The 17177-nt window shown below is 30.1% G+C and overlaps 1 protein-coding gene across 13 annotated transcripts in view; it reads left to right on the top strand.

The window, feature by feature from the left end:
* PAPOLA (poly(A) polymerase alpha) overlaps positions 1 to 17177 on the top strand; it is a 68511-nt gene that overhangs the window by 28766 nt on the left and 22568 nt on the right. For all 13 annotated transcript variants that reach the window (XR_012486624.1, XR_012486623.1, XR_012486622.1 and 10 more), the window contains exons 7-14: positions 923 to 1034; positions 1603 to 1692; positions 1790 to 1928; positions 3453 to 3525; positions 5339 to 5459; positions 6282 to 6366; positions 11831 to 11884; positions 12575 to 12694. Coding sequence is in view for 8 of the 13 variants with exons in the window: in XM_074291353.1 (XP_074147454.1) it covers positions 923 to 1034; positions 1603 to 1692; positions 1790 to 1928; positions 3453 to 3525; positions 5339 to 5459; positions 6282 to 6366; positions 11831 to 11884; positions 12575 to 12694 (794 nt within the window). In the remaining 5 variants the exon portion in view is untranslated. The remainder of the gene's footprint in view (positions 1 to 922; positions 1035 to 1602; positions 1693 to 1789; positions 1929 to 3452; positions 3526 to 5338; positions 5460 to 6281; positions 6367 to 11830; positions 11885 to 12574; positions 12695 to 17177) is intronic.

Below are 17177 nucleotides of genomic sequence, written 5' to 3'. Positions count from 1 at the left end.
AGATTATTCTTTGTATTGTATATGGTATTCTGTTGTACCTTGAAACTTAGAGTTTGCTTATGTCTCAGAAAAATGAAGCAAACATAGCATACATAGGACCAATTTTGAAAGTGCATCTTACTAAATTTCTTTGATTGGAATTGAGGGTTTTTAGAATGTTTCTGTACAAGAAACTTGTATAATCTTCTTAGTCTAAAATACTTATTTCTGTGTCAGATGTCTTATTATTTGTTGGTATCCCATGCTATAGAAATTATGTAGCTACAGAGGAATGAAAATGGTTTATATTTAAATTCAGATTTATGTTTAGATTTGGGAAGAGTATTTCTTTTCTAAAATACATTTGTCAATTTCACTTTTGCTTTATCACTACTTTTTCTGATATGTATTCTTTAAAGTAACTTATCTTTTGTTTTTTTGCATTGGTAAGAAGCCCTTAAGGTAAATTTATAGATTAAAATTATTATCAATAATTTGCTATATTTCAGTGTGTAGTTCTAATCTTTATCATTTGGAAATGGTGTTATAGTTCTCTTTTACCATTTCAAACATCTATTTAAAAGTGTCTGATTCTGCTAAACTGTTTTGGTGAATATTAATAAATGAAATTAAACCAATGTAAATAATTGTATACATATAGATTCCTAAGTGAATTGACTAAATATGGTCAAAATTAGAAATATTATAGCTGTGATTTGAACTACCCATTACATCTGCATAGAAATTATCTATAGTGAATAATTAAGTGTTCTTCATGGAACTAATAGGAGATTATCCATTATCCAGGGATAGTAACGTGACGTTAGTAACACACACTTAATAGAACACTTAATAGAAGAATAATTTTCCATGTGTTCTGAATTTTTTTTGGAAAATTCACTTGTTTGATAGTTGTGAATGATTATTTTTTGTTTTCATTTAGATCGATATTTTATTTGCAAGATTAGCACTGCAGACTATTCCTGAAGATCTGGACCTGCGTGATGACAGTCTACTAAAAAATTTAGATATTAGATGCATAAGAAGTCTTAATGGTATGTAAAATATATAATAACAGTTTTTCTTATCAAATAAGTTTTCTAGTGCATTAATAGTTGAATTCTATTTTGAATTATTTCATCTTTGTATGAGACAGGATTAATATATAGGGTTCAAGAGTGTGTCCAGTATAATGCTTTTTTAAAAAAAAAAATCAATAGCCCAACATTTGATCTAAAGGATTTAATATGTCATTATCCTTTTAATTTGGATGATGAATTAAAGGATTCAAGCAATAATGTGAACAAGTTATTCTTAATAACTTAGGTTGATCTATATTTGATGAATTCCTTATAGTTAATATTCCATAATGAGAATGACTGTCAGTTATAAGCTGAAGCATGAATCTAAATAGTTGTCTCTCTTTCCCCCCATTTTATTGAAAGTATCCTGTATGTTAGTCTTGTATTTTACTGTACTTGTGTTTTACTTTACAATACATAAAATAATCTTTTTTTTTTTTTTTTCTTATTTATTGATCTAGGAAAGTTTCAATAAATTGATAGATTTAAAATGAATTTTCAATAATCTGAAATGTTTTTTTCCTTCCCTTTTGTTCATTAGGCTGCAGGGTAACCGATGAAATTTTACATCTAGTACCAAACATTGACAACTTCAGGTTAACTCTGAGAGCTATCAAACTTTGGGCCAAACGTGAGTTCAGAATTTGCTAGGTAGCTAATTAAAAAGATGTGTGTTTTGTTCCCCAATAACTTACTTTTTTTTTTTTTTTTTCCCCCTTTATCAACAGGCCACAACATCTATTCCAATATATTAGGTTTCCTCGGTGGTGTTTCCTGGGCTATGCTAGTAGCAAGAACTTGCCAGCTTTATCCAAATGCAATAGCATCAACTCTTGTACATAAATTTTTCTTGGTATTTTCTAAATGGTATGTGTTTAGATTATATTAAAATAAAATTGATTGTAGACACTGAAGTTTAGTCTTATTTCTATGACACTTCTGCAGCTGGTTCCAGATTTTGAAGTTGTACATAATTAACAGTTTAGTTTAATGGGGACCTAGAATTTGTGTTTTTTCCCATTGCTAATTCCAACCACCCCCCAAAAATGAGAGAGGCTAGCAATATAGTATAATTTCACACTAAGAAATCTTCACATAATCTCACTTTAATTTAAACCTAAATGTCACGTATAATCAAATAAAAATGGTAACTTGGGATAATCATTAACTTTTTGAGAAAGCCTTCTTCCTGTTTTCCTTACTTGGGACCTTTTTAAAAATTTTACTTAAAATTAAGTTGTATATTTTGGGGAGCACTCAGTTAATCAGTTATTGCCAGTAACATATTAATGGTATATCATGCACATGAAATGTATAAGAAGATTACATTCACAATTATATGCAAAAAGAAATTTTTCTTGACATTTGAAAAGTTACTTAATCTAAATTTGCTTTTCTCAGATAGTTAATAAAATTTTCCACCTTTTAAAATTTGTAAATATTATGAACATTCTTTTTTTTTTTTTAGAAGTTTCTTTAAGAAAGACTAGTTTTTAGTTATTTTATCTTTATGAAATGATTTAGTGACTTTAATTTTTTAATTTTTGAAATGTTTAAGGCATAAGAAAAATAGTTATTCCGTTGTCATTTTATGGAATTCAGTTGCATTTTTTTTATAAACTGTGATGATTTTTACTATTCTCCTAAAGTATTGTTTTAGGTCATGGGGTTTATTTTCTTGCATTTCTATGTAGTTACCTATCTGCAGCTCTTTTTGATTCCTTACTTAGAATGAACATCTACACATTTTAAGTCAAATACTTTTAATTTGCTCTAATAGTGCTGATAAGTCGTAGACATGTCCACTGGCTACCTTTAAATGGGCTGATATTTGTAGCTAATTTTAAAGTATCTGACTTTAAAGAAATGATCCCACTATATAGAAAAAGTATTTTTATTTTATACAGTTGTTATCCATCCTAAGTTAATCATAGCGGAGAATCTTTTGTTTATTGCATGTAGTTTTTAAAGTTGATTGTACTGGCATAACTATTTCTCCAGTTGCTTCTGAATTGGGAGCCTAGAATAAAGAACAGATTCTCTTTTTGAAAGGGTGGGTTTCTCTTGTTTCATGGTTAAATTTGATCTGAAGAACATGTCAAGATATCATAGAGCCAATTGTAATTACTATATAATGGCTTTGCCAGCCATATTTGAGGGCTGCAATTTGGGAAATTTTTCAAATTCTTCTTGTGATTCTATAGTTTAGAAAGAAGGCGCCTTACGTAGATTTAACTTGAAGAAAACAGAATAACAAGTCTTTCATCTGTTGATTTGTCAAGAGGGCAAAATGAAGAAGGATCACATTTCACAAAATACATTGTTATTAAAAAAAAAGTATAGATGGTAATATCCAATAGTCTTATCGAGTGCTACAATCTTTTTAAACAGGGAATGGCCAAATCCAGTGCTATTGAAACAACCTGAAGAATGCAATCTTAATTTGCCTGTATGGGACCCAAGGGTTAGTGTATTATTTTTTCCCCTATAAATTCACACTGTACAGTAAAAAGTAAAATCAACTGCTTAAAAAAACTCCATGGAGACTTCATGTTTTAGGTATTTATGGAAGTAGCTGACTATTGGCAATTGTGTCAGCAATTCATTATTATTCTTCATTATAACATCAGCTGTAATGGTCCTATAATTTATAGATATAATTACTTTGTACCCTGTGAACTTACAACATACTTAAGAATATATATTATCTAGCTGAACATACTGACTTCAGTAAGAGATTTGCAACCTACAATATATATTTAATAATACGATTATTACTATGTAAGTAAAAGTTGTACGGGCATCTGTGCATAAGAAAACAAAATAAAAGGCTACTAAAAATATTCCCTGTATTTATTTTATGTAAACATTTTGTTGAAACTGATTTGTAAAACAAAGGTTGTTGACAAAATCATTTAGTATGTGACCACTTTCAAGAAGTACCATTTTAACCATCCGTGATGTAATTGTTACAGTTGGTTTGAATTTCTGGAAACTGCATAATGTGTTTGAAGTGATAGCTTTAATTGTAGTTCTTTTGGAGTGTTAACCATCACTACTGAAAAAATTCATTTTGACAATTTTTTTTCATTTGAAAAATAAAATTCAGGTCTCAGAATGAGAGACTTAATTGATTTTTAAAAAATCACTCATAACTTAGTGGGTTTATATACATTTTTTCTTATGCCAATATTGATTTTACTGGTCTCATCATTGCATTTAAAACTTTTCTGTTTCTCTTATTAAAAAAGACTAAATATATACAAAAGCTTCCAAACTTCAAGGATAGATCAATTGAATTACAATTACTTTTATATTTGAGATAACAGCAATTCAGCTCCTCAGCGTTAAGTCTAGAACTGGATCCTTAAATAATGCTGTTGACCTTTTTGAAAGGCAAAGCCAACATGAATAGTGTGACTTAAGTATTTCTTAGATCACTTATGTAAAATTTATAATGCGATGCAATAAAGTGTAGAGGATATGTAGGGATTTAGGAGACAAGATCTAAGTCTGATTTCTGCCATTTATTTGTTTTAACTAGTGGCAATGCCTTCTTTGGGCCTCAGTTTCATCATCTATAAAATTCAAATGTTGGGCTAGATCATGTCTGTTCCTTCTAGTTCTTACACATTCTTTGTTCTCAATTGTGTTTAAAAACATGGCTGTAATTTTAATTTTTTAAATGTTAGAAGTTTTCTTTGGAGACCTTAAAGCATAATGTTTTAGAAAGTACAGTTTTGCCCTCTCCTCTGCCCCTTGAGGTTTTTTTGGAGGTGGGGGGAACATTTCTAATTCTATATTAATATCCTAATAATTAGGGTACACAAAGTTTATCTTTTCATTTTAGGTACCTTGTTCTTAGTAATGCTGTAAAAGTAGATTATTAGAAGCACTTGTGAGCAAATATTTAAATATAGCAGTTTTATAAAAATGAATCTAATTGACCTCAGTCAATTTTTTTTTTTATTTAAAAAAGTTTAGGGTACTGTATTGCATTAGTCTTTCTTACATTCTATATTCGTTTGTGTATCCTGAAAAATTTAGTATAACATGTTCATTTACTTACATGAAACTTTTGACTGATAGATTAGATTTATTCTCTGATAATCTAAACAATTTCAAAACAAGGCTTACTGACCTGCATTTTCTTGATTTCACCTTCATCAATGAATACAATTAAAATTGGTCATTGTTCAGTTTATCAAAAAGGATAAAAGTCCAAATTTCTGTTGCATGTGTACTTGAAGAAACTGATTGGCTGTTGTTATATATAGGTAAACCCCAGTGATAGGTACCATCTTATGCCTATAATTACACCAGCATACCCACAACAGAATTCTACGTACAATGTGTCCGTTTCTACACGGATGGTCATGGTTGAGGAGTTTAAACAAGGTAAGTTCTTTTATCCTTACCCTTTTCTTCCTGTACAAAATTTTAAGATAATTGTTATAATCCTAGTAGCATTATATTATACCATATTGATTAAAACAATTTCCAAACAAAAACTTCACAATTTAAGAATTATAGCATATTTTAGAGAATTCATTACTTAAATGCTGTAAAGTTATATATTTTTTCCTTTCAGATGTTATGTTTGACTTTATACAAATAGTAAAAGATTTAATTTTTAAATATTGTGTGAATATTGGGATGTCTTCACTTCAATTTTTGTAGGTCAAATCTAGTGCCTTAATAATATACTGTTGCCATGTAGAATTACAGTTTCTAGTCTCTTCCACAGGCAGAGACTAAGCAAACAGGAAGATAAAGCCCTTAAGGAAGGAAGTTGGGCAAGAATGGGGATATTACCTTCTATTTTCCATCAAGAACTCCAAAACTACATGAAATTCAAAACATATTGTAAGATTTTCCAACTTTGTGTTGCCCTTTATGGGAATACATATGTTTTCAATATCTATTTTTTAATAGGAGAAAAACCAGATAACATTAGTTTTTGGAGTTACTTATATAAAAAATATTAGAATATTATTATTGGTGCTTGCTTATCTGATTCAGTAATGACCCCTATTGTAAAACTTCATATTTTTTTTTTTCATAATGAGTAGGTCTAAAATGAGGAAATTTTTGTAAATTTAATTAGCAACTATGTTTCATTATAATGTATGCATGTGGTTCAATAAAGATTTTTTAATTGTCAGACTGCTGATATTTATAGTGAAATATGCAAAGAAGTTTAATATGTCTTTAATTTAGGTCTTGCTATCACAGATGAAATTTTGCTGAGTAAGGCAGAGTGGTCCAAACTTTTTGAAGCTCCCAACTTCTTTCAAAAGTACAAGTATGTATTTTAAGGCATGGCAGACATTGCTTTCTTAATATTCACAGTGATAAATCTGTATATATGACACTTTGTTAGACAAACATTTCCAATAGAATTAGATTTGAGGATTCTCATTTTCCTGTGAATCTTCAGATATTTAGAATAGCAAACTTTTTGTGAATGTATTTATTTTCCCATCTCTTCCTTTTCAAGATAGTATTTAGCTTTTATAATTGGTTGCCAAAGGATTTAGCTAGTTTTCATTAATGAAAACATTTAGTGAGTGTACATTATTATCAATGATTTGGCTAGAAGGACAAATAACAAATATGTGGTTTTTCTATTTTTAATAATCTGGATATTTTAGGCCAGTAGAAAGGTATGTATTGATGATTCAAGGATGAAAAACTAAGATTATTAGAGGATAGAAGTTCTTGTTAAAAGTTTACATTTGGAAAGATCAGTCACATAAATTTGTAAAATTACATCTCACCAGTTTATTCAGTACATAGCCAACTGTTTTGTGTTATCATTAGGCTATGACATATCATTACCCATCCTTATTTTTTCATAATAAGGAAATCCCTTCCAATATTTAAAAGAAGTTTTCCTAGTAGTCTAGAACATAAAATGTTTAACTTTAATGGTTTAATACCTTCTTAGTACAGGTCAGAAGCCTGGTTTAATTGTATTTGATTTTGATGAAAATTGTAAGTTTTATAATAAATCTTACTTGAAAAAAAATGGACTGCATTTTTATTTGCCCTGAGCTGAAATTTTGCCAGAGTCCCACTTTTTTTTTTCTTTTCAATTTTTTTTTAAAAGATCTGACACTTTTCTAACCATCTGATCTTGTATTGGATTGTGTTATGTAATAATCTAAGCAAGATTTTAATATGCTATTCCCCAATTAAAAAAAATGAATGGTGACCATCATAATGTCTCTGTGTTTTGTTTCTGTACCTTTTGCATGGAAAAAAAAAGTAATAGAGCACTTGAATTGTGTTCTGGGGATTGCATTTGGAAGATTGTGTTATCAGTGACAACTTAAATAATTTATTAATAATCTCTCCTTTTCTTTGGAAATTTTGTTTGTGTATAGTTTTTTTCTCCCCTTTTTACCATTGAGGACCATTTATGTTTGACATAAGCTTAGTTACAATTGTTTCTAATTTAATACAAATCAATTAGAATAGTAATTGATAACAGAAGAACAAAAATACTATTCTTCATCATAAATATATAGTGATAACACTCTTCTGACAGTCACATTCACCCAAATTTACCCTTTGTAAATTTAAAATGTATTGGGAATTGGAGTCATTGCATAAAGTATTGCAACAGACTGATATTTTCTTCTTTAGAACTCAAAGACCTAAATAATTTTTAAATATAATTTTTTATTTGGAAAAACCTTGATTTCCTTTTAAAAGAGTTTCTTAAATGGTACCTTTTAAAGTCAGTTATAATTTAGCTTTTTAAAAAATTACTTAACCTGAAAGCGTTTATAATATTTTGCTGTATATGTGTCAAAAAAGCACCTTTTTAATGAATAATGATAGTTTGCTTTCTTCTATCATGTCAAAAAACGTCATATCAAGTTGGTGATAATACATGTATTTTTTGTGTAAGAAAAACAAACCTGATCTAAACTTGAATGCTTAAAATTATGACAAATGCTAGATATATCATACAAATTTTCCCCCTTGTTATTCCTCTATGAGGAAATCCATTTTTGCAAAGGGAACTAAGAGTTAGGAATATTTAACAATGATGCCCTCTAGATGACATAAAGTTTTTAGGTACTCTTTATAGGATTTTATTCCAAAATACTCTCAAGTGATTAAAATGTATCAAAAATGTAATAAATTATGAGAGCCAGGCAAAGTTGTTTTTCTTACTGTTAAAGTTGATTTCTCAGAAGTATGCTTTCCTCGTAGCATTGTTATACTCCCTAAATTTGTGTAGCATCTTTCATTATTACATTTGTCTTAGTGTACAGTTTACTACGTGCACTTCTGCCATTCATTAGATTCAAGTGTTTATATTTGAGGTAAAGTACCCAGAAAATTTGAAGATTGTTTCCTTTTTTTTCTTAATAAACAAGCCTTCAGAAACCTAGTTGTCAACATTTATTAAATGTTTAAATGTGAAGACATAGCATAGATTGTGGTTATCTTGGAAATGTTTAGTATTATATGATTATTTCTGAGAGCAGAAAGACATTCAACTACTCTCAAGAATGTTTGTAACTTTTGTTATATTGATAAAATTGAGATTCAAATTTCTTTAAGAAAGATACAACTTTGGGAATATCTTTTGACTTTACCTCATGTTCAAGATAACCTAGTAGCATTGACAATGAAGGAAAGGGCTTGATGAAAAATAAACTTTAAAAAAAAAAGATTGAATAAAAAAGGGATTAGTAGATGAGGTATAAGGATAAATGAAACGTTCTGATTTTTATACTCAATTTTTTCTACATACCTAAATATCTCTGTAAAGAACAGTGTAGGAAGCATCCAAATTTTATTGGCTCAAGTTTGGATTTTACAACCATTTGTCCTTTGTGTGTTTTTATTTATAAGTTATTTTCAAATGCTAAATCTTCTGGCTACTCTTTTTAAAAAAATAGCTAATATTACACTTTTTAAAAATAAAATAACACTTCTAACTTTGTCAGTATGAGATGTGGCAGCTAATTTAAGTATCAGTGACCTAAAGAATTCTATTTTGAATTTACCACAAATCTTTTCAATCCTGGGTAAAACTTCTTCATTGATTAGATCAGACATGTTTGTGGTAATTTTCTTGATTCATCCAAGGATTTTTATTTGCCATTTTTAAAAAAAAGTTTTTTGTTCATTTCAATATCTAACACCTGAAACATTAATGTGTAAAATGTTTTCTGGAGGCATTTGATTTACTGTCACAAAAGTACTCATTCATTAAACTTTAAATTTTGATAGCATTTTTGTAAATTGTTTTGAAAGATTTCTAACAAGCAATTCAAATACAGCTACCATTTAAAAATAATTTCCACCTTTTTTTTTAGGCTGATATTTTGTCCAAATTTGGGGGGTAGATGTAATACATATTTGAGGGGAAATTTTTTTTTTTTTTTTTTTTTTTTTTTTGGAGCTGGTTGAGGGAACACATGGTTAGTATGCTCAGGTTGGAAAGGCAGGGGAAGACCCATTTATTATAAATACCTAATTTTTAGCATGTTAGGATCTTTCCAATTTACCTTCAAGGGTTATTATCTGGAAGTTGACTATAGAATATAGTCAATATATTATATATAGTCTGATATGTAGAATATATCTGACTATGTCCTAAATATCATTTAGAAATGTTTGCAGCTTTCTATCATTCAGTATAAATTGAAATGCTTATTCGAATTGTGGCATCTCTATAGACACATAATTTATTCCAGAATCATTTCGTTTAAGAAAATAAGCACATTTTCCATATAATTTTAAATACTAAAATTCTGAGTACCAAACCTTAGATTAGCCTTCTGTCTTTTTTGATCTATTTTAAAAAGGTATTAAGTACATTCTTGCTCTTTAAAAATAGAACCATAGGGGCAGCTAGATGGTGCAGTGGATGGAGCACTGGCCTTAGAGTCAGGAGGACCTGAATTCAAACTTGACCTCACTTAACATTAGTTGTATGGCCCTGGGCAAGTCACTTAACTCCTATTGCTGCACCAAAATAAAAAATAATAACAAAAATAGCACTATAATTATTGATTATCCAATCTTCAATATCATTATTTCCTGTAAAGTATCAAAATTGTCTCAGTCTTTTATTATATGTAGATCTATTTATCCCATATATGAAGTTCCACCCTACTTCTATTCCTTGAACACATTTTCATAAGCAATTACTATATTTAAAACATCGGGAATAAAAAGATGAAAAAGTAGGGAACTTTAGAAGGAATTCTTAAAGCATTTATAATAGAATGTAAGTTCAGTCAAGCATGATAAGTAATAAAATGTATAAAAGTTTAAGTAGTGAGCCAGACAAAATGATATAAAAAATTTGGTCTGCCTTGTATTTTGCCTTTTCCTCACTTTTTCTCTCTTTAGTAGTCTCCTACCTAATCTCCAGTGGGTTGAAAAACCATATGAACAGTCTTTATACATTGTTTATACAGAAAAGCAATCAGGTTTTATGTTAGCTTTTAACAAGAAAATATATAATCTTTATTATGTAGCTTTAAAAATAATTGTTTTTGATTGCTGAGAGACTTGCTGAATTTGTTTTGGTGGTTTTTTGTTTTGTTTTTGTTTCTGCTTCATATAGTTGAATTTGCTTGATAAGTGAGATGTTAGTATGTGCCTACATTTAAAGGGTGACTTTTTAAGGCATAGATAACTTTTTTGAAATCAGTCTTTTTAATTATTGGCCAACAATGCTTTGTCACCAAAAATGAATGTAGAATATGAATTTAATATAGCTAAACTTTTAAAAGTATTTTCATTTTCCTTGTTTTGATCCTTAAAAACCATAATGTCATTTAACACATTTTTTCTTGGCAAACTAGAACTATCATGACTATCATGATTTAGATCAAAACATTTTGTCCAAAGACTATTGCTAATCTTTTAATGTAAAGAACAAGGAGTTATTTCAAAGATAAATAAAGCGTACTGATTTTGGTTGGATTCCTACTTATTTCTACTTAATAAATTTAATCTGTTTTGTGATAATATATTTTGGAAGAAACCTTGTCTCAACTCTTGTAACATACCATTCTATAATGGATTACTAAAAGTTTTTTTGATAGCTCAGTAAATTATCAATTATGCATTTCAATGAACACTTTAATGCTTATCACAAGGTTATTGATCAAGATGAGGCATTCAAAATTTTTAGATTGATTCTATGGAACTTTTTTAGCTTGATCTCAGTTATCCTTTATAATTTGAGTCACATTATAGATTGGATATAATTGTGCATATTTGTATTAATAAGTAACATTTTTTTATTTTTAGGCCTGATTTTTAAAATAGTTGAGAAATACTTCAACTCAATTTTCCTTTACTAGGTTATTAACAGTTTCCATAATTATCTTTAATATCTATTAATAAAGCAGACTTTTGTTCACTGTCCATATAAAACAAATTTATTTTAATTTATATGTTGAATGAAAAGCTTTTAAGCACTTTTCAGTGTACCTTTCTATTACTATAATTTCTTTTAGTTTCTTGTTTTTGAAATGTTTTGTAACAATCTGTTAATGAATATTTCTTTCAGAAGCAAATAAAATATCCTGTAGTTTGAACACTTATGGAATATTTATAAACTTAATGTAATCCAGTAATGTGCATAGGGTGAGATTTTCACATTTCAAAGATTTTTGGGCTAGCTCAAGTTAGAACAATTCAACGAAGCTTATAGCATTGTGGCTTGAATATCCAACTCCAAACATATAAATAAAATAAATAGCATATTGTCTTTATCTTCAAAGGCATTATATTGTACTTCTAGCAAGTGCACCAACAGAAAAGCAGCGACTAGAATGGTGAGTATAAGATAAGATTCACAGAACAGAAACCATAAATTTCCAAATGACCCTTTGAAATAAAGCAGAGATGAAAATAAAAAAATAAAATGGACATAGGAAGAATTAAATAAATAAACTCTTCAATTTGACTTTTTGTTTTTTAGACCTATAAATTGCTAGGACATTGGAATGAGGACTCACCTTTTTTTTTTTTTTTTAAAGTAAATGGATGTTAAGTAACTGCCAGTAATACTTTTTCAGTTTTTTTGTTTTTCTTTTTTTACTTGCTACTGTTGTTTTAACTATTATTTGAAATTCACTTTATAACTTTCTAAAACTGCTTTGTTAATCTCTTTTCCTTAAAGGTCCTGAGCAAAGACTGGTTGTCTTGAAAATTCAGTTTCTTGAATTTCCTGATTTGAGTAAAGCTTTTTATTTTTAATTTTAAAAAATTTATTATTATTTTTTTTAAAGGATAGTTATTACTTCCTGACCTTTAAGGTAGAACAATTTTAAGTTACTAATGATTTCTTGAGTTACTTGGAACAGTGATTCCATTAAATTGCTTGTTTTGGTATTCTTAATTTTTGAAAGAGTACCTTAACTTCTCCTTTCAGTATATTTCTTCTGTTTCTGTATATTTTGCTTAACTTTTATTTTTGTTTAAAAGTAAACAACTGTTAGTAATATTAAGTGGCATTTGTTCAGGGTGGGCTTGGTGGAATCAAAAATCCGAATCCTGGTTGGAAGTTTGGAGAAGAATGAATTTATTACACTGGCTCATGTGAATCCTCAGTCATTTCCAGCACCCAAGGAAAATCCTGACAAGTAAGTATATTCTTTTTTTAGTAGAAATAAGAATAAATTGTTAATCTGATAAAACAAATTTTAAATTTCCATGATACAGAGGACATTATATCTAAATCCACCCATGTGAAAATTATTTGGTTTTTTTTATTTTGTCTTCAAAAAAAAAAGAAAAAAAAAGTTTGACCTTACAGAAATTAGATATAAAGTACTGAAATCTCATAAAGCTTGTAATTTTAGTTAATGTGAAATGCTTACTTCATTTTCATTTTTTGAAATTGTAGTTCTTTTTCTCTCCCAAATTGGGAAGCTTGACTAAATGGTTTTACGTTTTAAGAAAGCACTTGTCCATATTGGCAGCTAAAACTGGAATATAATAGTATATTTAATCTTATTAGCATTTTTAGCTTTGTTTTTTATGTGGTGGTTTTAAATATATATTTTATATTAATAGTTCAACTCATTTGTTAGATTTTCTAGGGATATGCTATGGTTAATTGACAATGTATAATTAAAAGTTTAACCAAACATGCTTTTTCTTTTTCTTTTTGTAGAAAATTATATGTTTCATTATCTTAAAATTATAGGCAATATCTTTATTAAATTTATAGAGCATTTAAGTGTTATTCAGAAAAGACCTAGGGATTGTAGAAAAATGGACTGTATCTAATTACATGAAAGGTTTGAATTAATATCTCTTATTAAGTTATGGGGGAAGCAAAGCATAATACAGTATAGACATGTATAATTAGTTTATAAAAATCATTCTGGAGCTTTGGTTTACTTAACATTTTAGAAAATAGTAGCACTATAACTGGCTCTCTAAAAATGCCATCTTGGGCATATAATATTCAGGGGGGAAAAATCTCATAATACTATTTTGGGATGGTCTACATTTATTTCTTTTACTTCATCACCTCCCATCACTTCTGAACCACTTGACTTAAACCTCACTACCTAACTAAAATTGCTTTTTTTTTTTTTTTCCTACAAGGTTGTCAGAAATCTCTTTAAGTGCTAAATCCAGTGGCCTTTTCTTAGTCCTTATTCTTCTTCACCTCCCTGCAACATTTTATACTGTTGACCATCCTGTGCTCCTGGATACTTTTTCCTCCCTAGGTTATTGTGACACTGCTCTCTGGTTCTCCTGACTGATACTGATCCTTCTCGGTCTACTTGTTTGGACCACCATCTATGTCCTGCCCTCTATGCATGGGTGTACACCAGGGCTTTGTCCTAGGCCCTCCTGTAAAAGTGGTCTCATCAGTTCCCATGGATTCAACTAGCATCTCTCTGCAAATGACACCCAAATCTACATATCCAGCTTTCATCTCTCTCCTGAGCTCCAATTCTGCATCACCAACTGCCTGCTATATATCTCCACCTGGATGTCTCCGTAGGTATCTGAAACTGATCATGTCCAAAATAGAACTCATTATCTTTCCCCTTAAACTCCTCCCTCTTCTAAACTCTCCTTTTTCTATCATGAACACTATTCTTCTAATCACCAAGATTCAGAACCTCAGTCATTTTCTGCTCTTCCTTTTCTTTCACTCTCCATATTTAATCAGTTGACAGGTCTTGGTGATTCTATCTCTGTGACATCTGTTTCTTTTTCTCTAATCATCACCCTTGTTCAGGCCCTTTAGAACTACTTACCCAAACCATTATGACAGCCTTCTAATTGATTTTTCTGGTACCACGCTCTTCTTCCCTCTCCCAGTCCACTCTTGACATAGCTGGATTCTTTTATCCTCTAGGATAAAATACAAATTTCTCTGATATTTAAAGACCTTCTATCTGGTTCCAGCCTATCTTTCCAGACTTAGCAAATTAATTTTTCACAGGACAGTTCATCTCATAATTTAGTCTTGGCAAAGGGTATCCTCAAACCTGGGATCTCCTTTCTCATCTTTACCTTATAGAGTCCCGGATCTAGTTTGTTTCATGATACTGATGCCTTCTTCAGAAAGTTTTTCCTAGTTCCCCCAGTTAGGAATTTTTGACTCTCCACTTCTAATACTTGGTATTAAGTTCTTTGAGGGCAGAGACTGTTTTCATTTTTTGAAGTACCTTTGTAGCAAGGTAGTGGATTGAGAATTGTAAGTGGCTATGAATGGCGATTTTAAAATACTAAATTTAATAACTTACTAGGTAAGGAGTGTAACTGCAGAATAAATCTATGAACAACACAGGCAAAATTTTCTCAGTATAAATACTTTAACAGGAAGCCATATTCATTTGATAATGTTGATGACTCTGGTAGAGGACTTCATTTATATTTATCAAGACATTATATTCAAGACATTGTATTTTATATGCCTTGAAGCAATAAAATAGAGTACCCAAATGGAACCTACCTTAAAGAGTCTAAATTTTATTGGGACTGGAGTAGGATGAGCAGAACTATGTATTAGAGTGTAGGGAGAATAAAACTCCAGACAAAACTCCGGGAATGCTTGAGGAAGGAGAGGGTATAGTAGCTAAGGAGATTGAGATACTTAATGGTTGAGATGGCACCTGAGTTAAAGATTGAAGGAAGGTAGCTAAATATGGCATAGGATCAGTGATCTCAAATATTTTATACTTTACAGTATTTCAAGCCATTCTCACCTTGTTTTTTTTCTTGTTCTTTCATAAATGTTAAATAGAAATAGGGGATGTAGTCAGCATTCTTGGAACCTCTAACTAGATTTCGAGATATTCCATTGTTATTGCTGGACCACTTCTCCTGCCTTCAGTGGTTGCTATCATTCAATAATAGTATAGTTATTGGTAAAATTTTTTTTTTTTTTTTTTTTTTTTTTTTTTTAGCATTCTCATGATTATTTATGTGATTCTCAACTTTTAATTCCTTTCTGAGGCTGGGGTAAAGTGACTTGCCCAGGGTTTATGGATAAGTTTTAAGGAATCCTTTCAGTAGTATGTCATCAATGTGATTTTTACTATATTACCCAATTCTTTAATAATTGTGGGTTTTATATAGGAAGCTATGCAATGTTTTCAATGTTTAATGTAGGGGCAACTAAGTGTCACAGTGGATAGAGCACCAGCCCTGAAGTCAGGAGTACTTGAGTTCAAATGTGGCTTCAGACATTTAACACTTCCTAGCTGTGTGACCCTGGGCAAGTCACTTAGAGAATCGTTTGGAATATCTCATTATTGATAGAATATCTTATGAGAATGTCCAAATCAGAAGGTTGTGGACAAAGTAATTTCTGTCCCATCATTATTTTTTAATGCAAAGGTGGGAGATAATTTATTTAAGGAAGTCTTAGCTCCTTACAAATTACAATGTGTTTTACTGAATCGAATTTAAGACAAACCAGCAAAACAAAGGTGCAGGCTCTGCATCTTTGATTGTAAAAATGTTGTGTCCTGTAGAATATGGTTTACAGAAGTCTGCCTACAAAGCAGGATTCTGAAATGTGGAGAAGAGCAAGTATATTAAAGGCATGAGGGAGCTGCCCAAAGAAATTTAAAGAAGGTGGGAGATAATTTGGAGAATAGTAAATAATGTAGTTTGGTTAGGAAATAGTTTATGAAAAGGAGTCATTTTCCACAGTAACAATTAAAGTTGGTTGAAGATATATAAAATGATAGACTAAAAGAGTTTGTATTTCTTTTCCTTAGGAATAATCGGGAGCCAAGTTTTTTGCGTGATTGGGGTAATAAATCTGTGTTTCTAGAAAAATTTTTTTAACATTTCTGATGACTTGATTGAGAAAGAGTAGTTATATAGACTGAGATGAATTAAAAGACTTTTGCAGTAGACCAGAAGGAAACCATAGGGCAATGTGTAAAGACACATTGTGAAGTGACACTACAAGTGTAATATAGGTCAGCCATTATTGGTGAAGTTTGCTGCTTTGTCTAGGATTGTATCTTGCTGGAACTTGTCTTTCTTACCATTACTGAGACAAAAGAAATCCCATGCTTAACTTGTAGCATCTTGAATTAGCTATCATACTTTGTTTTATCAGATACTTTTGCCACCCAGTCTGATCCTCATTCCCCAGCTACCCATCTTTCCTCCAATCTTGAGAGTCTTTGACTGGCCTCACTTTAATGACTTAGATTAGAATTAAAAGCTCAGATGCCAGGTCTTTTGCCATAAGGATTTCACTTATAGGGCATTGTTAACATCAAATGTAAGCTTCTTTCTTCTAATGCTTGAAAAAGAACTGATATTCTCTATTCAGAGGACTTTTGAAAATGTGAGCTCCTATTGTACTAACATGCTTATGCTTAGCAAAATCACATCACATACTTTTTCAACATCAGAAACTTCCTGGTTGCCCACATGAAAATTATTCTTTGCCACTATTTCTTTTTGTCCCATCCCTTTAGTATAAATCCTACTCTTTTCATATACTCCACCTACCCCTTTCATTGTGTCTTTTAGGCATCTCTTTATGTTCTTTATATCATTTATACAAACCTAGATCTTTTATAGAAGACACTTTGCTTACTCAGTCTATTCACTATTAATTGTACTTTTCTT

Source organism: Sminthopsis crassicaudata, chromosome 2, assembly GCF_048593235.1.
Source record: "Sminthopsis crassicaudata isolate SCR6 chromosome 2, ASM4859323v1, whole genome shotgun sequence".
Taxonomy (NCBI): domain Eukaryota; kingdom Metazoa; phylum Chordata; class Mammalia; order Dasyuromorphia; family Dasyuridae; genus Sminthopsis; species Sminthopsis crassicaudata.
The sequence above is the reverse complement of the archived record's forward strand: the minus strand, read 5'-3'. Positions and strand labels throughout refer to the sequence as shown.